Source organism: Petromyzon marinus, chromosome 3, assembly GCF_048934315.1.
Source record: "Petromyzon marinus isolate PM22_M1 ecotype Great Lakes invasive population chromosome 3, UKy_Petmar_22M1.pri1.0, whole genome shotgun sequence".
In the NCBI taxonomy this organism is placed as follows: Eukaryota; Metazoa; Chordata; class Hyperoartia; order Petromyzontiformes; family Petromyzontidae; genus Petromyzon; species Petromyzon marinus.
The window spans coordinates 8,551,903-8,576,591 of NC_133669.1; the positions used below are offsets into that span (position 1 = coordinate 8,551,903).

The 24,689-nt window shown below is 50.5% G+C and overlaps 1 protein-coding gene across 4 annotated transcripts; it reads right to left on the reverse strand.

Annotated features, from left to right (window-relative positions):
• Positions 1–3,408: 3,408 nt before the first annotated feature.
• TGS1 (trimethylguanosine synthase 1) lies at positions 3,409–22,837 on the reverse strand. Of its 4 annotated transcripts, none has more exons than XM_032980934.2 (14): positions 22,602–22,837; positions 20,000–20,141; positions 17,927–18,018; positions 16,919–17,289; positions 15,452–16,439; positions 15,241–15,367; positions 14,868–14,963; positions 14,264–14,438; positions 13,293–13,713; positions 12,164–12,289; positions 7,932–8,063; positions 5,738–5,954; positions 5,297–5,375; positions 3,409–4,856 (listed from the first exon to the last, which is right to left on the reverse strand). In XM_032980934.2, exons 2-14 carry the CDS (start codon positions 20,104–20,106, stop codon positions 4,749–4,751), a joined length of 3,039 nt encoding a protein of 1,012 aa, XP_032836825.2. In that variant the 5' UTR covers positions 20,107–20,141; positions 22,602–22,837; the 3' UTR covers positions 3,409–4,748. The 4 variants fall into 4 exon arrangements, with proteins under 4 accessions (XP_032836825.2, XP_075929751.1, XP_032836833.2 ...); XM_076073636.1 differs by lacking the exon at positions 22,602–22,837 and adding an exon at positions 22,382–22,595; XM_032980942.2 differs by lacking the exon at positions 22,602–22,837 and adding an exon at positions 22,138–22,595.
• Between the last annotated feature and the right edge of the window lie 1,852 nt (positions 22,838–24,689).

Here is a 24,689-nt window from a genome sequence, read left to right on the forward strand (position 1 = left end):
ACGGACCTGGGGGGGGGACAACGGAGCCGGGGGGGGGGGGCGACGGCGCGAGCAGAGGGAGCCGACACTGACTTTCTCATACATCATACACTAACTCACACCATGCACTGACTCACTCACACATCATACATTGACTCACTCACACCATGCACTGACTCACTCACACATCATGCACTGACTCACTCACACATCATACATTGACTCACTCACACCATGCACTGACTCACTCACACATCATGCACTGACTCGCTCATCATGCGCTTACTCACTCACACATCATACACTCGCACAACCACTGACCCATTCACTCATCATACACAGGTTCACTCATCGTGTGCTGGCTCACTCGCACATCATACACTGACTCACTCATCATGCGCTGACTAACACTCACTCAACCTAATACTGACTCAATCATCATACGCTGACTCGCACATCATACGCCGACTCGCACATCATACACTCATCTCACGCTGCTGCTGACTCACTCACACATCATACACTGGGAGTGTCGTTCTGCCAGCTATGGCTGCAGGTTTTGTCGTACGTGTTATGTATATCGTTTATTGTTAAATTTAAAATCACAGTTCCTATGATTAGTTTTTACATTGTTTTTGTAGCTTTATTTTGGTCTGGTTGTGGTGTAATAGTTTTCTGCAATGTAGATTCATATTTTGTTTGTTGCGGTTGCACCCGACTTAAGAGCCGCATGGCTCACAGGGCTATACCTAATAAATGAAACTGAAACAAATAAATTAAATGTATTATAATAAATTATGTTAATGATGAAGGAAGCCAATCAGCGTCAAGGGGCAGCTTCATGTGGACTTTTTCGATCCAGAAATCGTCTCTTTAGATCCAAAAATAATTATTCGTACCACGATTCGTTGGTTTAGATACATAAAGCTTGTAAACAGGAATCACCATGCTTGATCCACGTCGATTCCATTTTTATCGACCGTTGAATCGTTCAAAAACGGTTATTCCCGTTCCAGTATTCCTCATATGGGAAAAGTCACGCCCCATTACTCCATACATGGGCCTAAAGCATGAACATAATGTATCATTAATTGTCGTGGATTAGTTATCCTGTAAGAGCACTCCCTTGATAGCAACGACACAGATCCACGCTCCAATACTTGCCACGCCCTCTACATATAGACACGCCCACCTCCACTGTGAAGCCACGCCCCTGCCACCGATCACTTCCACATGGCCACTCAAGAGCAACGATTAAGAAACGTCAGCATATTTATAGACGCTGGACGAATCCGATGATCTATAAAGCTCTTTTTCACAGATGTCCAGTCGGCAGTCCTACGTGATTCAGCCATTCAATTGCTTTGTCTAAGAGTTGGTGAATCTCAGGGGTCACGCTAATGAACTCACCCAACCGCCTTCAAATGGTACGCTTCGGAAAGTGCCAAGTTTAGTGGGCCATGGTTTGGTGTTCGTAGCAACAGTGGGCACACAATAAATCTGAATTCCCACGTGTGCATCAGCTACCGGCATCTGCCGCCGTTTGACACCTGACCAATCGGATTGAACATTAGTGACTAACCTCCCCTTCCCCCCATACTACCCACGCCCCCTTCATTTGTAGATATTGTCAAGCAGACCAATAGAACTAAACTATTTTTTTTTTACCAGTTAAGGCTACATAGCTCTCTTTCATGAGCGACCTGCCCACAAATGATCGCTCGACGAAGTGGCGGCCTATCATGCGGAAATGTAGAACAGCCACATGCCCGAAGCGCACGTTCATTTTAAATGTGGGTGGAAAAACCGGAGGGTCCGGAGAAAATTCCACGCGACCTCGGGGAGAGAGAGAGAGACGTGCAAATTCCAAATATACAGCACGCGTCAGGGTCGGGATGGAACCCACGACCTCCTGTATACCAGGCGAGGTAGTTAACATCTCACCAACGTGGCGCACTCGGGTGCTGGAGACCGTCGTTGCAGGCCAAGCCCACGCCTCTCGATGTCAGTCAGACTGCACTAGGTTGTCGTCGGCCCATGTGGCGCAAATTTCGCATTCCCATGACAGGAATAAGTCCACCCATCAGCAAATTGGTGTTTTGTCCAGCAGGATAAACATTGGATTTGGAGTCCTCCAAGCAGGGGGATTCGAAACGACGACGTTACGATTTGTGAGGATCACACTCTCCACAGGCCACCCGTTAACGGACCTGGACGATGAACGGAATCAACCCACGTGTGGGAATTGATTTGAACTCGCAAGTCCAGCGCTATAAGCGCAGCGCCGAGCCAGATTGCTTACAAAATATTACGTGGTTGGCAGCAGAGGGCAGTGCAGCAAAACTCATTGCTGTGTTGTACCTTAAAGCGGGGGTCTCCAATCCCCGGGGCGCGGACCGGTACCGGTCCGTGGCCTGTTAAGAACCGGGCCGCACAGCAGCAGGAGGTGAGCGGTGGGTCCGCACGTGGCCCGCCCCCATTATTTTATTTACCACTTCCGTCCGCGGCCCCCTTTCCCGCACTGCGCACTTGTCTCAGCCACAGTGTTGGTAAGCCGACAAGCTAACCCCTAGTAGCCAAAATGAGTAAAAAACAAACGTCGCTGGAGAGCTTCTTCGAAAAGGGGGAAAGACCCAATGATGAATCCCCCCCCCGGTCCGTGAAAAAATTGTCTTCCACGAAACCGGTCCCTGGTGCAAAAAAGGTTAGGGACCGCTGCCTTAAAAGTACTTCTATGCTCTCACCTCCATAGCTCCTGCGCCTTCACTAAGGGGTCCCCTACGCCGTTAGTCATGGGGGTTGTTTGACCCTACTTCACCAGGATGGTCTGTCGGTTAAAGGGTGATGGGGTCCAGAACCAGCTCTATCACTCTTCGCTGCCAGGCTCGCCATAATTTCCACTCGAGACCAATCAAAACTGTGCAGTGCCGTATAGCGTACTGCTATAAAGTTCAACACAATACCCCCCCCCCCCCCATCAGATTTCGGTACAAATGAATTCCTGCCACCCAAACACTGATGCCAAGTTCGGGTCTGCGCAGCATCACACTCGGGCAGGTGGCAACCATACTGCGACGTTGGCCATGGCTGGCAATCGGATTCAGGTCCCTGGGCTCTTAGTGTGGTGCGCTAACCACTGTGCCACTGCTCTGCCCCAATGAGAGTGTATCGCTTGGTAATTACACCGCACGACTTCTGATAGCCAGGGGTCGTGGGGTCAATAATCCAGAGCAGTGGTATGAACCCTGGTGCAGACAATGGGAGCCTCTGTCAAATTTCCCCCTCTGTGCTGGTTTCTCTGGTCAGTGGGACCGTGTGCAGTTTTACCGCCAGCACAAGCATAAGCAATACCACTGCCAGATAATGTAAAAAAAAACTAAGCCTGGGGGCTGCGTGGCATCTGAAGGCACAAAATCAAACACACAGCAATGATGATTAAAACTTTTAATAACAAATAAATGTAAATGTTACCCCGTCGCTTCATACAAAAATTCCAGTGCATCGCCGAGATGAGTGCATCTTCATAAAATGTGCTCAACACCACTCACTGCAGAACAGCAATCTCATGGTAATGCAAATTTTCGAGAGAAAAAAACATTCGCAGAATTACAGTTTGTAAAGGACGCACAAATAAACTAGACCATTTAAAAAGACGCCTGTTACTGTTAATACGTTCATTTTTGTAACGAGTTTCAATGGCACCTTCGGAACCACGGCCCTGTCCGCACGGCTCTGTGCACAGTCGACATCTGTTGGCCACAGTGGATGAGTGGCATGCAATCCCCATTCACTCTCCTAGCCTTGCCCAAACACGCACTGTCGCTCACTTGTGGAGTATTTACCCATTATCGAATGATTTGCGACTCGCAGATGGCAGTGAGGCGGTGGTCACGATGCTTATAGTCCTTGCCAATAAACATTCTGCAGGTCATGGGGTCACGCCCCCTAAAAATACAAATTTGCATCTTGGAACGGGGAATTCTACATTTGCATATTTTCTGTCCACTGCTCATCCTTGGACTACTCTCGGTACTCAAGTTATAAGTGAAATGATGAACAAACACTTTCAATAACTCTGTAGTAGAATAATGATTCATTCGGGCCACATCTGTATTGGTGGCATGATCAGTACTACATAGGGCCCACATCATGAGTTGGCACATTTACAACAGTATGTTACGGGAAGAATCAAGAAAATGTATATACTGTTGATTTGGTAGTGCTTACCGCAGAAACTCGGCAAACGCGCGGTTTGAGTCAACCCATGAAGCATATCGCCAAGATGAAATGAGCAAATAAAGGCAAGTTTCATTGTGAGGTGAGCAAGTGTGCTTTTAGTTTTACACGTGGTGTGGTCAGCATTTTGTCAACACCATCAAGTTCGTTGCAGTTCTGCAAATGAAGATGCTCGAAAAGATATTTTAAAAATTCGAAGCGGTAGGCCTCACGAGACTGCGGTTCGATGACATGAACGCACAGGCCGGATACAGCCCCAAGTCCACAGTTTCCCCACTCCTCGTTCAAAACAAACTTTCATTAAAAAATAACTTCCGGGCCAACCCACCAAGGCCATGGAGAATAGAGTAGGGCGGCAAGGGGGCAAGGGGAGAACACAGCGGAAGAGAGTTGAGGCCACGCAGCCCAGTTTGCTTACGTAGTGTTGAAACACAAAGAGTTCGGCCCCTGGCGCTGATCCGGGGCCAGAAATGAGCCATTCCTCGGGAGAGCAACGGCTCGCGGTTTCCAGGAGTCGTGCAAGCGAGGTGTTGTCAGTCCTCGATGAGCTCTCCGAAGTACGCCGTGATGGTCTTCAGCTTGCTGTTGAGGAAATTCTGTTCGATCTCCACCTTCCCGCCGGACCCGGCCAGGGATGTGAGCTGCGGCATGGACAGAATCTCCGTCAGGCATGACGACGCGCTGGCAAGCTACACCCATTGAAACGCGTGCGCGCGGGCAACCTGCTGCGCGTTTTGTATGTATGTTGAACTTCCTTCGCACCATACGTAGCCAACTGTGCAAATCGGAGGTGGCACACACACACTCTGCTGTGCGCGATATCAGTCGATAAAAAAATGCTATTTTTTTTTTATTTTACCAGGTAAGGCCCACTGAGCAACTTAGCTCTTTTTCAGAAGCGACCTGGTCACGGATGGATACCTCAACTAAGTGGCTTATCATGTGGGAATTTATCGCAGCCAAATACTCGGATCGCTGGGTTTGTAGCGCAGCGCGATAACCGCTACACTACCACTCCCCACACACACACGTACACACACGTTGCCCAACCATAGCAGCCGCCAACTCCGAGCACCCTCACCTGATCCACGTCGGCGTTGCGAGGGAGGAAGAAGGCGATGTTCGGCGTGATCTGCTGAGCCAGCCGGAAAATATCAAACGTGCAACATGGGTCAAGGTTAGAGACCAGACACAACCGCACTCGCGCCATGAAGAGACAACCGGCCACTCTGCATGGCCACTATGCCATTGTTACTGTTCCCTATTGTTTGCAGGTCACTGCGCTCTTTACTTGTATCTACTACCATCATCCTCATCGTTATTAGCCTTGATCCATCCACTGCTGGATAAAGGCCTTCCAAAGCCGTTTGCCACCTCCCATACGGTCAAACAACTCCCCCCGCAACGACCCGCACACACGCGGGGGCAAGGAGGGGGGGGCTTCGTCCGGCAGCGAGATCGACGAATGGCGCCGCAAATCGGAGCTGCGGCGCTGGCGGTTCTCGTTCGCGTAAAAGGATATCCGCCGGGCGTCATCATGGAGTCGAGGTCGTAGGCGTGGGCGTCGAGGTAGGTGGGGCCCCCCCACGGCGGGCTCAGGAACACCACGTCGGCGCGCAGGTGCGGCGCCAGCGCCAGGAAGTCGCCGACGATGAACTCGATGCGGTCGTCCACGCCGTACACGCGCGCGTTGTGCCGCGCCAACGCGACCTTCTCTGGGTCGATGTCCACCGCGATCACTGCGGACGTGCGAACGAGCGCGAGCGTTGAGCGTATGGGAGCGTGTGTGAGAGCGTGAGTGAGTGCGCGAGTGTGTGTGCGAGTGTGCGGGAGCGTGAGTGTAGCGCGCGCGTGTGTGTGCGAGTGAGTGTGCGAGTGTGCGGGAGCGTGAGTGAGCGCGTGTGTGTGTGAGTGTGTGTGCGAGTGTGCGGGAGCGTGAGTGAGCGCGCGTGTGTGTGTGAGTGTGCGGGAGCGTGAGTGAGCGTGCGCGTGTGTGTGCGAGTGAGTGTGCGAGTGTGCGGGAGCGTGAGTGAGCGCGTGTGTGTGTGAGTGTGTGTGCGAGTGTGCGGGAGCGTGAGTGAGCGCGCGTGTGTGTGTGAGTGTGCGGGAGCGTGAGTGAGCGCGCGTGTGTGTGTGAGTGAGTGTGCGAGTGCGCGTGCGAGAGCGCGAGTGCATCAGCGCCAAGAGAGGGACTTGACGGCGTTTGTAAACGAGTGATGACAGTGTTGAGAGGGACGCCAGTGGTGTGGTTAGGAGCAGGGAGGAGGTTTATGAGCTGGTAGGGGGGGGTTGGTTTATGAGGGGTAGGATCTGGTAGTGTTGATAGAGTAGAGGGATGGTTCAGGGTCTGGTTGGCTCGTGAGGGTTTTAGCTAGTGTCTCGTTGGTTAGGGTTAGGACTAGGACTGGACGGGTGGCTGGGTGCAGAAGGTAAACTTAAATTTCGATTTAAAGCTTTCATGCTAATTCATTCCGCCCACACAGCTTAAAAGACGCGATCCATGCTTGGCAGTGTTCGCTCAAGCGCTGTCTTCTGGACAGTCCTGTCTCTTCACCTGAGGAAGGCTACTTGTATTGTGGCCGAAAACGTCGTGAGAATTTCATTTTATTGTGTTTTATTTTTATTACTTGATTTCCATTCTACGTGACTTTACCGAAAGAACCAAGAGGAAAAAGGTAAACTTACTTCCTGTTTCAATCACTGATTCATAAGGGAACTGTGTTCTACTCCCGTGTTGTATCACGAGATGATCTGACTGGATACCGCCATGGTCAGAACGTTCGACTCACAATAGGGAGATCTCAAATGCAATAAAATCCTAGTCAGGGGTTGACACGTCCTGTCATCTCGAAGGTTGATTTAAAAAATTGTTACCAATTCTGTGGGAAGTTAACGCAAAGACTACAAGCCCATAGCAGAGACTGCAAGTCAACCACCGTCGATTTTCCCCAAAGCAGTACGAATTTTAACAACCAAATAGGATTATGATGGGGCTCGAATCGACCTCGAACAGGGATTTGAACCCAGTGCCACCCATCATATAATCAGCATGGTACGATAAGTAGTCACAGTAGCTTCACGTCACTGGTCAAAGGCAGACAATTGATCGTGATTTATAGCTGTGATCTATGGGGAATCATGTAATGTAATTGTGGCTTTTCACGTAATCGAATGAAGAATGAATGTATCCGTGCGTGGTGTGTGCACGCGCGTGTGAGTGAGTGAGCAGAGAATAATAGTGCAGTGGTTCTAGTGCAGTGGTAAGTGCATTGTGCGACAAACCCAGCAGCCAGAGTTAAATTCCTGGTCAGTTGCAAGTGGTGTTTGAACATTTTCTGGTCATCCCCTTGGTCAACTTAGCCTTAAAATCAATTCACAGTGCACGAAGGCGTGTGATGCTATCGGCCGAGCCGAAAAGGCTTATCTATTTTACTATGTTTTTTTCATTGGCAGGTTTCCAGGAAAAAACCCTCTGATCAAATACCCCCAGTTTTCCAAGGGAATTCCCATACAGCAGCACAACTTCACAATAAAACGTCTTTTATATTGAATAATCTTTTAAGCGGGTTATCGTGACCCAGGCAGATGGACTGAGCTGCTGCATTAACGCTTTCAAGTGTCGTCAGAAAGCAGTAAGAAAAAATAACTAAGCCACGACCAGCGCTAGATAGACAGCAAACCCGGCAGCTTTAACCTTTGCCCTGTAGGCCACTCACCTCGCTCGCAGGTGAACGCGAACTGGATGGCGTTGCCCCCGACTCCGCAGAACGCGTCGACGATGAGGTCGCACTGGCAGCGCTGGGCGATGTGCTCGGCGATCCGCTCCGGCGTCACCGAGAACCAGCCCTCTGGCCCGGCACCGGCCAGCATTGGAGGTGGGGGGAGCACATGTTTATAAAGTATTTAAGCACACATGATAACAGCAATAACGACTATAGCCTGCCATTCACCACTGAGTATTAATGGCATCGCTGTGGCACTTGTGCCAGGGTGGGTTAACTTTGGGAGGCAGTCGCCTTCCAACGACAACGGAGGGCGGAGGAACAACGCTCACAAAAACGAGCGAAGCGGAGCGTCGGGCAGATAAAATGCAGGAGGTTAGCACAATAGAGAGCACTGATGATGCATCTGCCAGTCGTCTCAGTCAAGCCAAAACAAACGGGTCTGTGTCGAGATCTCTGGTCAGCAAGCATTCAACACGTCACATGGCCGCAAAGTGCATGTAGCCTGGTACAAGCGCCGTGGTGATGTCACCGCCATTTCGTGGCGAATAGCAGCTGTTGTTGAGCTTTGAGGATACGTAAAGTGTGGAAGGCTTGCTGACAGGTCACTGGACAAGCCCGGTGTTATAGCTTAATTGACTGAGATGACTGGTAGACACACTACCTGTGCTGCCCAATACACCAACTTGCCGTGTTTTTGTGAACGATGACAACGATCCCCCATTAGGACTTGAACAGACTGCTGGGTAAGTGTTCTTGAGTAAGTACGCACCATATGAAGTTACGTGCAAAACAAATAAAAAGAAGATTCATCATCTTGGGAATAACAAAAAAAATCTCCTTATGAAACCCAAAATCAAGATATTCATCTGCAGACGCAACATTTCATCGGAAGAAAAGCAGGTGAAGTGTTGGCATCTTCTACAGCAGTAACGTATTAGCACAGTTGTGCATGTCTAATCACCGCAATTTAAATATTGCTGGTAAAATGCTCACGGTTTTGGCAGTGCACATTAAAATCATTCCGCAAAGTTAGTGCTTCCAATCATTTCTGTTCTGTTTAACCATCGGCAACCACAGTTAATCTATTACCTCTATTCGAGTGCAGTGGTCTACAAACAAAGGATTCAAGGCTTTTCATTTCATCACGAGAGTGCACTTGAATAACAAATCGTGCGCAAAAAAACAAAAACAATCAATTTGTTTTACGGGCCAGTCCCTTAACATGCAGCGAGGGAGGAGATACTGGGGGAGAGAGAACAGGCAAGGCCAAACCACAAACCCAGCAAGCTGATCGTTAATAATCCGAGATTAATGACAGATTACAGACCTTCATTTATCCACTGCTGGATGGAGGCCTCCTTGCACCGTGTCAGTCTCGGGGGGAGGTGTTATTTGACTATACTTGACCACACTGGTCAATATGTGGGGCGGTGGGAGGGTGGAGGGAACCAAGAGGAATTCAGATATCACTCCCCATTGAGTTCGGGGTTGAGAATTTAACTTGGTTCATTAGATTTTGATTTAAAGCTTTCGTGACTGCAGTAATTCATATTCTTAGTTCTTTCGGTAAAGTCAACGTGACTTTACCGAAAGAACTAAGAATTTGGTTCATTAGCTTTACAGTGTATGTGATGGATTACGAGTACAGTATTCCCCTCATTACTCACAGATTTGCTATCCGCGATTTTGCCTAGCCACGAAGCGCATCTGGAAGTCTACACAACTGCACCGAGAGAGACAGAGAGAAAGACAGCGATGAGAGAGAATGCGATGCGGGAAAGTGATGAGAGATAAAGTGATGAACAGAAGAGATTCGAGAGATCGAGAGAGAAATAACTTCTTGAAGCTTTAGGAGCACCTGCAGACGTACGCCCAGATCATTATCCGTGAAATTTGCTATTCAAGAGCATCTCCGGAACGTATCCCTCGTGAATAACCAGGAAATACTGCAACAGTATAATAGCATCATAAGCAGCCCATTGGCCGCAAAGGACAGTGTGCTCACACTGGGTTAAGGAGGGAATGCGCCCCAAGAGGACGTCCCTAGTGGAGATGAACTGCTGATACCAGCTCACGTGAAAGTGCTCAATGGGTTCATGGCTTCGCAATATCCCGGGAAATGGCAGTGGCTTGGGAAGGCCTTCATCCAGTAGTGGCTTGATCAACGCTAATAATGTTGATGGTGACCATGAGCTTTAGTCAAGGCTATTGATGATAGTGATGATGATGGTGATAGTAAGCAGGAAAGCAAAAGTAAACAGCCAAAAGGTGAACAGTCTCGCAGAGTGGCCATGAACTAAGCACAGTCTATTTACTTCATATTTTATCTTGCCAAGTTTTGGTTTCACGTAATTTGTCACATTCTAGCAATGACCCGCAGCATTTTAATGACCCCCCCCCGCGACGTTGTTAAACAAACGCTGCAACAATAAACGACTGCCGGGGCCAGTGGAGCTTTTAAACGACTTGACCCAACACACGTTTAATTGTCGTCATTCGCGCTGTCACAAATCCACATTTGCAATTATTTCCTTCCTTCCTTCCTTGCACGTCCCGCTGTCTCGCTAAAACAATAGCGTTGAAACGGTGCAACGAAATTGATTGTACTGCGCAGGATGCCGCGGTGTTGTTCGACACAAATGTCCGACGTTTCGCTTCCACGTGCCGGCAGCTGCTTGAGCAGCATCTTCAAGGACCGAAGTCAAAGCAAGCAGTGCATCACATCGTGTCAGGGGCTGACATACAACTGAAATTTGACGTTTTCTTGAGCGAAAATAAATAAAATTAAGTGACAAACTAAATTTATCAAAGGGTTGTTTTTTTTTGTTGGTGACTGGGCTGAGGCGATCATCTCGCTTTGAACTTTGATCACAGCGGTTATGATCGATGAAGCCTCCCAGTCGCAGCTAAATCGCAGGACCCTGAGAGAGGGCGACGGCTTGGCAAGACCGTTCTGACTTTAGTTCCTGAGGAAGCCCCCAGTACGTGGAGCGAAACGTCTGGACACCGTGCCGAACAACGCACGCCAAAGCCCGCACCTCCAATTAGCACGGTTGACTACGTAAGGTGCAAAGAAGTTCAACATACATACATACAAACTACATCGGAGAGCTCATGAAATACATTATCCTATATATATTTATTATATTAAACGTCACGAAGCTGAGGGAGCACATGCAGGCTTGTCCAAGAAACTCAATTACCTCACCGCAAGTTGTGTACACATGACCGCACAATCCATTTTGTGCGTTCGAGTGACAGCGAGCGCCTTGCCCTTAGTCTACCAACCACGAGCCACATTTGGAAACGATTCCATCACTTGCGCAAAAGAAGGGAGCGGGCGGCACTGAGCGCGGTTTTCCCCGGGTGGAGGGAGCTGGAGGTGCAGAGACGCAAGTGACCAAATCCATCGCTTTCCTTTATTTCTGCTCTATTTTTTGTTGTTGCGAATACAGCAAAAGCTCTGTTATCCAACATCAGCTGAGATGTTAACTACCTCGCTTGGTATAGAGGTCATGGGTTAGATCCAGTCCCTGATGCCTGTATATTTGGAGTTTGCATACTCTCCCCGTAGTTGCATGGATTTTTCTCAGGATCATCCGGTTTTTCCCTCCACATTTAGAATCAACGTGTGCTTAGGGTATTTGGATGCTATAAATTTCCACGTTATAATCCATGTCACTGAGCTATTATTTGTGGCCAGGTCGCTTCTGAAAAAGAGCTGTATAGCTCAGTGGGCCTTATCTGGTAAAATAAAAATGGTTTATAATTTGATCATTGCGTGAGACGTTGGGGGCATGGCTCGGTTTCTGCAGTGGGAAGACAAGCTGCCTCATCCCGAGCTGTGCCGGGGTGGCAGGGCTCGGTTGTACAGTGCAAGTGCAGGTTTCCCCCTCGCTCTACGCGGTAGCAGCAGTGAATGCGTTCCATAAAAAGCAAAACTGCGCGAGGAGACAGCTGTTCCGCATCTGACCGCACAGCCGCGTGTAGAGCGAATTGAAACCGCATGTAGTGAACTTTGGGTAGAAATAGGTTAGCCCCATACACAACGCGGAGTCGCACAAACCGAACCCGCGTGAAGCGAGGGACACCTGTACTTGAGTGTGTATGTTCAACTTCTTTCGCGCCGTACGTAGCCAACCATGCCAATCGGAGGTACTTAAGTGTGAAGAAGCCACTGAGCCACAGTTGGCATTGGCAGGCCGCGTGGGCCATCTCCTCACCGCGATCGAGTCGGATGCCCTCGTCGAAGCGCGAGAAGAGTCGGTAACGCTGCGCCCAGTACTTTCTCAGCTCCGGGTCCGATGCCACATCCAGGGGCATCGAGTCCAACCGCGGCCCTCGCTTCTCTGCAGGGAAACATGGCAACGTACGAAACTATACGAACAGGCGCGTCCGATCAAGCGACGCGCGTCGCCGGGCGAGCCCGCGGTTACCGCACGCTCCCCACTGGGGGTGACGAGTTCAAAGGCTCGGATTGCAAGGTCAGGTCGCCGCCGTGGAATTTACACAAGATACAGGAACGTGAGCGTCAAACGCGCACGCATGCCCTTCAGCCTGTTCGTGAGGACGTTCATCAAAGAGTAGCCGGAGAGGCGGCCGGCTGGGTCAAAGGTCAGAGATACTGAGCTAACACTACTGAGAACTTGGGTTCAAATCCAGGTATATCGGCTGCCGGTGATGAAACAGGGCTGGCAAGCGTGGCGAGTTGATGGTCTTAGCGCAGTCATTGACAACTACAGAAAAATACATTGAATCCGAATGTGTAAAACTTTCGATTTGCGTAAAAATTTGAAATTTAGGGGATATAAAAGGTGACCGAGTATGGAGAGGCTTTAAGAAGCTGATCTATCCACTGCTGGATGAAGGCCTCCAAAGCTATCACCATCTCTCATGGGCTTTAACAATCCATAACAATGCCAACCTTTATATTTGCCATCACATGGAAAGCCATCACAAGTGCGCTGACCAAACTTACATGTCCCCCCCACCCGACCCCTCCTATGCTCCCGCTTGTAGTCCCTACCTAGGTGGGGCAGTGAGCCCAATTTTCTCCCTTTCCCAAATCCCAGGAGCACCGAGTTTGGGATTTTCCCCCCCTCCCATTGTGACGATTTGTGCTTTGTACAGGGCTCTTATCAAGTTAAAAAAACGTACTAGTCCTCCACACAGCTCCTGCACGTGTGCTGAACTCATTGCTCCACCTCCACTGCCTACCAGTGTAATTCCAAGCACAAAGGAGATTTGAAAAGAAGATATTTTTTAAATGAAATCCTAACTAATGGGGGAAGGGGGGTACAGTGACTTCCTACGTGTCATAAACGGTTTCACGGTTAAAGAAGTGCTGCCTACTTCTCGTTAGCCCAGCACGTTTGGCCGCGTGTTGCCGCGTGTCCTCCCCTTCTCCTCTTCTTCCGTCATCGACGTCATCACTGTCACCGTGCTGTTCCTGCCGCGGTGCCGACATCCCCGCTGGACCGAGGGGGCCTTCGCCCGAGCCGTGACGAGACTCGCCCTCAGAGTTTTCCACCTCTGAGCCACCGCGGCTGTCACCGGCTCTCCCGGTGGCGGCTCCCACCGCCACATCCTCAACGCCGCACTCGTCATCGCCATTCTTCTTCTCTTCCTCGTCGCCTTCCTCCTCTTCCTTGTCCTCGTCTCTCTCTGCCCTGCGTCTCTCTGCAGGCACGAGCTGCGGAGTGGACTGGGTCTCCTCAAGAGCCGCGCCGGGAGACTCGGATGCCTTCTCGTGGTTCTCCAGGAATGATTTCACCTGTGGCCAGAAGGTAAGCACGGCTGAGTGGGTGGGGTAGGCTGGTAAGTAGGTTGGTAGGCAGGGAGGTAGGTAGGTGGGATATTAGTTGGTTATCTGGACAAGTTGATGTTTATTTATGTAGATGGGTGACGAGTTGGCTAGGTAGTTAAGTAGGTAGAAAGCGAGGAAGGTAGATAGGTAGGGAAATAATTATTTGGTTATGTAGGCGAGTACGTGAGTGGCTAGCTAAGTGGGTAGATGTGAGGGTAATTGATTGGTTGCGTAGCTAAATGGGTGTTTATTCAGGTGAGGTGCGTAGGTAGTTGATTGTATAGATAAGCAATTGAGAGTGGCAATTGGGTGATTGGATAGGTGGCTAGGTGGGTGGTCAGGCAAGCCGGCATGCAGGTGGATAGGTAGGTGGGTAGTTAGACAGTTACATAGCTAGGCAGGTGGTTATGTAGGTATGCATGTTGGTCGGTAGTCAAGCAGGCCGGCAGGTAGGATCGCGTGTTGATGAAGGCAGGTGTGTCGATGTGTCCGATCTGACTCCATGGCGCTCAGGCACCTGAGGGAGGACGCGGCTCCTCTTGGCACGCGTCGCCTCGCCGGCATCGGTGAAGAAGAGGTGGGAGGCGGCACGGCTCTTGGAGCCGTGCATGTCGAGCCTCGCGTTCTCCTGATGCAGACGCGGGTGGTGGAACGTCGCTCGGCACACGCCGACCCGCGGCAGCTCCCGGTACCTTGCCGAAGGAAGCGTGCGCAAAGCCACATCGTCGTCGTCGTCGTTATTTTCATCGTCAACGCAACCGCCGTCATGACCATCGTTATTGCCACCGTCGTCAACACCGCCACCGTTACTGCCATCGCAACTTGGACCGTCATCATTTGCATGATAAATAAGATCGCTGTCATTATCGCTGCCACGACCTTCGTCGTCGTCATCACCATCGCTAATACTACGACCACCATTACTATAGCTACCACCACCATCGTGTTCACTAATGCGACCGCAATTTTTATGCTCACTGCAGCATTAATATTAGCAACATCATTATCATTAACAGCGCCACCACCGCCGCCGCCGTGATCATCACCACTACCACTAGGAGTCACAGCAGAGGGGCCCGAGACAACAGGCATCTCCGCCGCGGGCGGCCTCTGTGCGTCACCTGCGCGCCGTGCCGGCCGGGCCGCTGCGGAAGCCCAGGGCCAGGTAGGGGTCGTCCTGGAGAACGCTCGCATTCTCCTCCGCGTCCAGCTCATGGCTGCCCCAAACAATACGACGCACATAATACCATGGATACGATATACCACAACCCGCACAGTACAATGGATACGACATACCACTGCACGCACGGTACGATGGATACGACATACCACTGCACGCAGGGTACGATGCATACGACATACTATGACACGCACGGTACGATGGATGCGATCTACACATACAACATGCTTTACACGACACAGAGTGACACACGAACCGCGCCCATTCGCGCCACCAAAAGGGAAAATCTTACCGCTTGGACCGTGCGCACTCACCTCCTCTTTATCTTAGAAGACACCTCATCCGGGGGCCCGTCCTCATCACCGTCTTCTCCGGCCGCACCCTCATCACGGTCCGCTCTCCGCGAGCCCCGGGACCCTGGGTACCCACCAGCAGGGCTCCCTACGGAGGACAGGTAGAACGGCAGTGAGGGGCTAGTCATATCACCTACAACATCTACTCCCAATGCGTGTTCATCTCTCGTACCCGACGCTCCCGCTGCCGACCTCTGACCCTTATTTCTCCGGCGGCCGCCCTTGCCGGTGCCGCCCCCTCCCCGGTGGCACGTCGTGCCAGCGTCACCGTCCCGCACGGAGAGGCGAGCCACGCCAAGGCACGCCGCCGACACGTCCGCCGGCGCGTCGCCGTCCGCGCGGGTCCGCCCCACGTCGTCAACGCCGTCGTCGTCAACGCCGTCGTCGTTCCCAACGCCGTTGTCAACGGCGCCGCCGTCAACGCCGCATGCTGACGTCGCGGGGGTGCCGCCGTCGCTCTCGCAGCGAGGGCCGTCCACAGTCGCCCCCGCAGGCTTCTCCATCAATCCGTCGCCCACCTCCGCTCCCACTCCGTCGCCACCGCCCACGGCCGCCACCGCCGGCCCCACGCATGCAGTGTCGCCGGCCCCCAGCGTGTCGACGCCCCAGCCCTGCGCGCTCCAGTACAGGAAGTGCTCGCGGTAGAGGTCGCGCTGCTCGGCGGCATGCGCATCCCACTCGGGGCAGGTATCCTCGCCGCTCCACGGCGCCGGCGCCGTCTCGTCACCCGCACCCCACCCCGGGTGGTGTTCCAGCCAGGCCTGCCACAGCAGCGACTCGCCATACAGGCTCCAGTAACTCTGCCACTCCGCCTCGTACGCCTCCACCCCCACACCTGTGGCGGCGGCATTGGTGGTGCCAGCAGCAGCATTGGCGGTGGTTAAGATGGTGGCAGTATTGGCGGTGGCATCAGCGATGCCGGCGACGGCATTGGTTGTGTTGGCGGCAGTGTGGACGGCGGCTGTGGCGGCGGTGGTAGAAGCGCAGCTATTGCCAAGCGCCGTGTTGGTCGTTAACCCCGGCCTCCCTGTGGCTGCGCGGCGGTGCCGCCGCGTCCCCACGGAGCGAGATTCCCCGCGGCCACCGTTTGCTCCGCGTCCCCCTCGGGCCCAGCGACAGCGCGAGCCTCCAGGTTGACTGTCAGCGCCACGGCCGCCAGACTGACAAGCGCGCAACACAACATGTGCACGTTAAACCTGCGCCAGCTACATATAATCAACATGCGCTTAAGAGTATCTGGCTGTTCTAAATTTCCACGTGATAAGCCACTTCGTTGAGGTACATAGCTCAGTGGGCCTTACCTGGTAAAGTCATTTTTTTTTTAGTAAAAATTGTTAATATAATATACAAACGAGCAGTCCTCATCTGTCACTCCACTGCTGGATGAGCATCTCCCCCCCCCCCCCACCACATGGGGATGACAATTCGCATGTAATTTGCCTAGATTGTAAATCATCGATTCTCACGGTGATGCTCTTATTCACGTACTGCCATTTTAAGAATAAACTTTAATTATCAATCGTTACTTGCTGTGTTAATTAAATTGCGTGATACGATCAACGTAATGAATAGGTGCTAAACATTTAATACCGATAAAAACGTGCTCATTCAAAAGAACAATGTGTACGCACACACTAACCTTTCTTCCCTTTCCGTCCGAGCTGACAAACTGTGCTGGAAGCCCCATGACTCTCATCAACTCAGTTTCATCCTCCTCGCTCCATTCACTCCCCAGAGTCCTCTTTTCTGTACCTCCTGTCCCATTGCCGCCACCATTACCGACATCGCCACCATCACTAACGACATAATCATCGTCATCAGTGTCTTCACAAGCACCACAACCTCCATTTCTGCCGTCCTCTTCACTACTCACTTCTTCTTCATCATCATCAGCTTCACCATCCCCTCCTCCGCCAATTCTTATATTACCTCCTCCATCATCATCCTCATCATACTGGCCAAGCCCTTCATCTGGTTGATATTCTTCCTCCGACTCCAAGGCACTGGAGGCTGTGTGATGTACAAGTAAATGTGACAATTCAACCACCAACAATTAGCCTTATATTAAAAGTGCATTTAATGCATTGCATGGAATCGTTTACAAACTAGAAATGAGCTCCTGTCACAATAACAATTAGTATAATGCCATTAATAAATATGAGAAATATTTAAACGTCTCAAAGTCTCAATTACCCTGTTTTCATTCATCCAAGCTGAGCAGGTTTCTCACCTCCGATTAGCACGGTTGGCTACGTACGGAGCAAAAGAAGTTCAACATACATACACCATACAAGTTTTACTCTTTTCCAAAACTGATTTCTCCGTGGCAGCAACTTCTGGCGTTGTGTGCTGTGATTTAAGCATTGTTTTTACGGTAGCGTCCAGATTGGTAACTACAATCAGATGGAATCCGTCGCATGCAAGCTCATTTCGACATGTCATTTCGCTGCAACCGCAACTTATTTGCTTGACAAGCAAACATAAAAGGGCATACGGTTCCCGTATATGATTTTTGAACAATACAAACACATTTTGTATCCATTATATGGTTTTACAAAGGTATTTAATGAGCAAACATTTTTTTTTTTACGATTGATTTAATGAACTGCTGGTAAATCCTGACGAAAGACGAAGAGATCAAACTCACGCGGGATGCTGTCATCGTTCTCGCCGTGCTCCTCGGAACTCCCGTCGTCCGTGGGTCTACCCTTCACACCCCAGCGGCACAACTCGTGGTCCCTGTGAGGCACAGAGACTATTTACAGACTATTAGGGCAAGTGCTGTTAGCGAACACCTATGAAGGCCCGCACAGCACACGAGAGGGTGGGTGGCCAATACCACGCCCGGCCGCTTTTGTCTCTCCAGTGGTGCTATTTACACACAGCACCAGGTACTCATTGCATTTAGTTTTGTTTGTAGTCCTTCCCCCGCACCTCTGATGAGCACGGTTGGCTACATACAATGCAAAAGAGGTTCAGCATACGTGCATAGGGGGTCCCAGTACCGGTTCAAATAATCGTCACAGGTTTTTTGTCCGTGAGCGGGAATCGAATTCGGGTCGCCGGGTCCGTAGCGCAGCGCGCTAACCGCTGCGCCACCGCTCCCCACTTCGTGGACGGACAGATGGACGGCCACGTGAATGGACAGGCGAAGAGAAGTAATTTTACCACAAAGGAAATAGATTCATCGGTGCGTCATTACGTGACTGATGTGGACACAGACAAAAACTAAGACAAGGACGACTGACAGATACTCACCATATGCCATCAAGGAGAATTGTGGGTAATACAATAGTCAGTTTCTCGTCAAAAAATATATATTTACGTACATCAAGCTACAGTATTCGCATCTGTTTAAGCAGGAACTCAATCCTAGTTTTGACTTTTGTTTTGTCTCACCAGCAAGGTGTGGCCCGTTTAACAAAGGCGACTTGTTGCCCCGGTGTTATAGGCAAGAGCCTTCCACGAACACCATGGGGCCCTATTCTGCGCAAAAAACACATCAACGTATTGCCAATGAAACTGAAATGTTATTTGGACAGACTGTGGGACTTGCGCGGATCGATGCTTTCTAGCAGCGTCTGTTTAACGCGTTTAAAAGAAGGCATTGACAGACCGGCATCGAACACCGGACAGAAATTACTCTATTCCTAGAATTTGGCTAGCCTCGCACCGGCGGGGGAGGTCAAACCCATTTCACACTTGTTTTTTTCCCCAAGCCTGACCAACAACAACGTCGACGCGCATAAAAAAAATTAAGAAAAAAATGGGAGCAAATTGCATCGCGCGATTCCCGTACTGCGGCACCAAAATAGTGAACGACGTTGGATCAATGGACGCACATTTGCAGGGATTGATTCCCAATACCATCACATCATTACGTTTCATAAGCAATGTTCCCCGCTCACAACAGCCGCATGAAGATAGAGGTTAAAGTGTAGGAAGCAGTCGTGCGGGGGGGGGGGCGGGGAGCCCAGAAGAAACTGTCTCTCACCACGGAGATGGAAAACCACTCGTGGGTCAGCGGCAGCAACCACCCACACGGACCCTGACAGCCCCCCCACAGCTCCCCACTACCAATCACTGTCCCTTACAGCCACCCCCCCCCCCCCCACAGATCACCCTGGGTGAAGTTACGTGAGGTGGGGTACGAGATAGGTTCACCTGAGGTGAACACAAAAACTTTGCTCTTTGAGAATTTCGCGGCGTGTGTGTGCATGTTATACAGCTCCAGTCGGCGGGAGGGACAGTTGTCGAGTTCGGAATGAGAACTGTCGTGTTAGGGGACATCCATTGAGTACGTACGCATGGAGGGGGGACGGGGGGTTAACCCAAATGAGTACGCTTGCGTATGGGGGGGGTCTACTGACAATGTACGTACGCATAGGAAATGGGGGGGGGGGGGTTAAGCCTCGATAATAATTTGTCTACATTGGCCGTCAAAGGAGTTAGATAGTCTGGTGGTGGACTATCTGTTTGCTTGAACTCGTTAATATTATGAATCCTTAATCGTTTCTGCGTGGATACAATATCGGCCGTTCTATAGGATTTGGGGGTGCGTCAAGCGTATGTACGCAGGTGGTGGGTGGGGAGGGGGTGTAAAAAGTACGCGTGCGTACAGGGAGGGGTCAAGTTTTGACAAATATTTGCGTACCTACCAAATGGATGGCCCCTTAGGTCAGACGAGCGGCCTCAGCCGGGTGGGTGGTGATCCACTGACCTCACGAAGGCGCGGCTGCACACGCACGTGATGACCGTACTGGGGTCCATCCCCTCGGGCTGCAGGAGCAGCTGAGCCACCCTGCTGCTGCTGCTGCGGTACATCATGGCAAGCCTGGGAGCCCTGCTGATGCCTGTAGTAGCTGGAAGAACACAGAGGCAGAATTATGAATTTTAAAAAAAGGAGCCGTGTGTTCTTTATGAGGACGGCAAGCGGTGGGCGCAGTGATGAGCGATCCGCGCTGTGAATCCGGCTACCCTCGTACTGTGCTTTGGGGCCGTCCATAAATTACGTCACGCGATTTTGGACGATTTTTGACCCTCCCCCCTCGTCACACGGCGTCACAAAAAGTCAGACCCCCCCCCTCAAATATGACGTCACAAAGCTCTGCCCCCCCCTCTCAAAAAATAAAACATGCTTCAAATCGCTTTAAACTATTGTCATTGTAGTGCGTATTTAATGTGGCGCTGCACTCTGATGTTGTAGGAGAAAACATTTATTAAAAAGTATATTTAATTAAGTAGAACGTGTTGTCTATATTTATTTAAAGTTGCGCATTTGATGTGACGTCACACTTCTCAAACCCCACCCCCCCCCTCGTCACACATCGTCACAATTGTCTGACCCCCACCCCCCACCCCCACTAGGTATGTGACGTCATTTATTGGCAGGGCCTTGTGCACCACTACCAAAGCAGCAGGAGCAGCAGCAGCGGCATCATCTCCAAATAACTTAACGAGTTATATAATAATAAAAACACTACGTAGTACCGAGGAGCAGAAACCACCACCATCATCATCATCAACCCACGCGAACTCGGCTCATCCTAGCGGCGTCTGCCTTCAGGCTCAGCCATCAGAACGTCCTGTGATTCACGCACGACCCAACACTGGAAATCGCCCCCGGCGCATTGTTTGCGGCCGAGGTAATAAAGTTTGCTTAAGAAGTCAAAACAAAAAGGGAAGGAGGGAGGGAAGGAAGGAGGGAAGGAGGGAGGGCTCACGTTGCAGCGCGCTCAGCTCGGGTCGGAGCGGGAGCGAACGTTTTGATCACGTTTGTTATTTTTACATTGTGTGCGTCAACGTGCTCTCGTCAAATAACAGCGACAACACAAACAGCGGCGTTGTCCCACCGACTGCCACCGATACAAATAATAATAATGTAATTCATATTCTTAGCTCTTTCGGTAAAGTCACGTTGAAGGGAAACAATAAAATATATATAAAACAATTAAAATTCTCACGACGTTTCGACCATAACGCAAACGTTTGCGTTTTTTTGTTTTGTTTGCGTTATGGTCGAAACGTCGTGATAATTTTTATTGTTTCATATATTTTTTATTATTTTATTGTTTCCCTTCAACGTGACTTTACCGAAAGAGCTAAGAATATTAATTACTGCAGTCACGAAAGCTTTACATCAAAATAATGTACTTGTTATTTTGACGTGGATAATTTTGTATGCCAATTCGCTGACAGTTTCATCGTCCTAATAAGAATGTGCGAGTTGAATTGTGTTTTGATGGTTAACGCAGCTTGTCAATACTCTTTGGTTCTATTCGGTAAAGTCACGTAGGTAAAACAAATTAAAATAAATTGAAATAAAATGAAAGAAACAATTAAAACACGACGTTTCGGAGGGCAAAGCATGCTTCCGTCTTCAGGTGGGACCAGTCACAGCAAAATCGCTGCACCAAGTGACTGGTCCTACCTGAAGACGGAAGCTTGCTTTAGCCTCCGAAACGTCGTGTTTTAATTGTTTCTTTCATTTTATTTCAATTTATTTTAATTTGTTTTACCTACGTGACTTTACCGAATAGAACCAAAGAGTATGAATCATTGCAGTCACGAAAGCTTCAAATCTAGAATCAGCTTGTCAATGTTGAAGCGTAAATAAAAAGAACACAAAAATAAACACAAGAGAGAGATGGAGAGGCGACGGTCAACGCAAAAACGCCGCGCTTTCTTCAGACACTGCTCCCCGCGGCCGTCTGGAACGCTCTTCCTTACGATTATTTGGAAGGCACTGGGAGCCGTGTATACACGGCACATTTAAATCACCTCGAGTGGAAATTCACTATTAGAACTGCTTTTTGTTGTGTGTGTGTGCGCGTCTGCGTTTAGTTTCGTTGTCCTTGCCTTGCAACTGTGGTGCGTCTTAATTTCCGGAGCGCATTATAAACCCAGATAATAATAATACGGCGTCGTCCCATTAACTTCGCTGCTTTAATAATCCCACTTGCGATGTTGTCTTGAGCTCGTGGAAACGCCTTCCACGTGAAAGAACAAAAAAAAGGCAGGCCCATACGTACGAAAATAAACGCAAAAGTTTTTGTACATTTTCAATGGCACGCCTCCGATCGGCGCGGTTGGCTATACGTACGGCGCGAAAGAAGTTCAACGTGCGTGACAGTGCACGTGTCCCACCGCGTGGCCTACAGTGGCCTATCTGCGCACGTGCGCGGTGTACGACAGCTGCCGCGGCATTTAACCGCAGCAGCAGCAACAGCAGCAACAGCAAACAACACGGGCGACATTAAATCGGTGAGAATACAACTCGGCGGTAACGGCGGTTGCCAGGCAACAACTGGGGGTAACCTCACCTCGCGCTCTACTGTCGCAGGAGCCGCGTATCGATTACGATCCGGCGTATCGTTAACGTGGCTATAACGTTCGATTCGTCGAGTCTCATAAAAAAAAACGATTGTGAGGGTCGGGGGAGGTTTCGATTCTCGAGCTTACATTTCCGCGCAAATTATATGCTTGGGCATAATTAATCGAGCAAACTTGACAGTGACGGACGGGCAAGACAACGCGGTCATTGATTTCTCAATTGCAATCGGAATCGTAAATATCGATTCTGTTAAGGTGAATCGAGCCAGCGCTTTACATTTCCCAGTGCGCGTAGACCAACGTTCCCGCCAAAGATTGGTCACGAGCGCACCACGTGACGAGCAAGTTGGCTCAGCCAATCGCGTGGCGATGAGGTCCGCCCCGCTCACCCCCCCGCCCCCTCCACCCGCTTAGGCTCCTCAAACCAGGAAGCCAGGATTGGGGGGGGGGGTCCCACGTGACCTGTAGATGCACGTGGCGCGTGAATCGAGTGCGAACACGTGGTCCTGGTCATTCGGTTACAGAGGTTTGTGTGTGGATTGGCTGGATTTGAATTACATGGTTACACGTTCAAAAAAACGTTATCCCATAACATGCAAATTCATGCGTGTTAATATATGTAATTTCATTCCGGTCTGTGGCAACGCAGTTCAATTGCTGTTGATCGTGGGGGGGGGGGGGGGGGGTAATTTGACCATGCTGGACCCGGGTCAGTGTGGGTTGATGAAGGCTGAGAGCATAGGAGTACAGTACTGCACTGCCCTCCGCTGCCCACGCCGTAGCCCCACAGCATATAGCACTTGTTATGCACAATGGTCGACCACCCAAGCACTATTCCAGGCTTAATGCTGTTTAGCTTCCGAAATATTAAAAGTGTGTGGGTGCACTCGAGCTAATGTATGTGTAGTGGCATAGTGCTGGCTGCTGGCGAAAAAGAGGAACTGTGGTGTATGGCCGTATTGAAGTAAGCAGGCCATGATAGACACTAGAAGGGGACATCTAGGAGAAAGGTCGCAGAGGGGGGCCCATCGGGAAGCCTCGGGAACCCGCTAGTAGGTTCCAGAGAGGGGGCGTGGCTGGGGCGGAGCGAGGCCACGCTGGGATTATAAGAGGGGCCCCTGTGAGGGACCTCGTGGCAACACAAGCAGTCGAAACGTCGTGAGAATTGTATTGTTTTATATATTTTATTTATTGTTTCCCTTCAACGTGACTTTACCGAAAGAACCAAGAATATAAGTTAAACCTGTACAGACAGGCCCGCGGGCCACTGGCGGTCCCTGGTGGCCTTTAGTGCGGCGACCTGACGTGTGACCCACGACAATACACATGTGAACACACCCCATCATGCTATCAACCCCAATGGTTTCAAATGTGTGGCGGCCCCTCACCCTGATGTCTTATCGGCGAAAGCGCCCCCCCTCTGCCAATTAGTGAAAAACAATGATCTACAGCTTTACCTGGTAGCATTACAAGTCGGTGCGTCAAGCACGTGACATTTGATCTTGGCGTGATCCATCAACGCAACCTTCCCAGTGGCTGGACTACAGGTGTTGTTGGAATGACCTTTCGCCATTGATCGAATGTCATCACAACCCATGTCAACGATGCCACGACCTCACGAGGGTGCGATGTCACGCGTCTGCTAACAACGATGGCCTGCCTGCTGCGTGACATCGCCTGTAGTATCTGCACAAAGGCGACTTTCTTCCCAGAATCTGGCTTGCCTCGCACTGGCGTGGCAAGTTATAGGACAAGTCTACACTGATGTCATCTTTCGTACAATGAATGTTGCAGACACCTGATCTCCGAGGTCGTTGTTGCCATCTCTTGCCATCTCAAGGATTCCCCCTTGTTAAACAGATGACACATCCTTCAAGAACCACTCATCACGGCTACCTTCTTGCCTTCGTGTCGTCCCCCTCGGTCACCGACCTCGGGGTGCTACTCCAATGCCCGTCTCCGTAACGTTCCCTTCTCCATCCCACACACGCGGTCCAGCCATAGCAACATCCTCTCTCATAGATTGCATCCACAACGCATTGCCTGCCACGTTCTATTCCCTACATCGTTGCTTAACC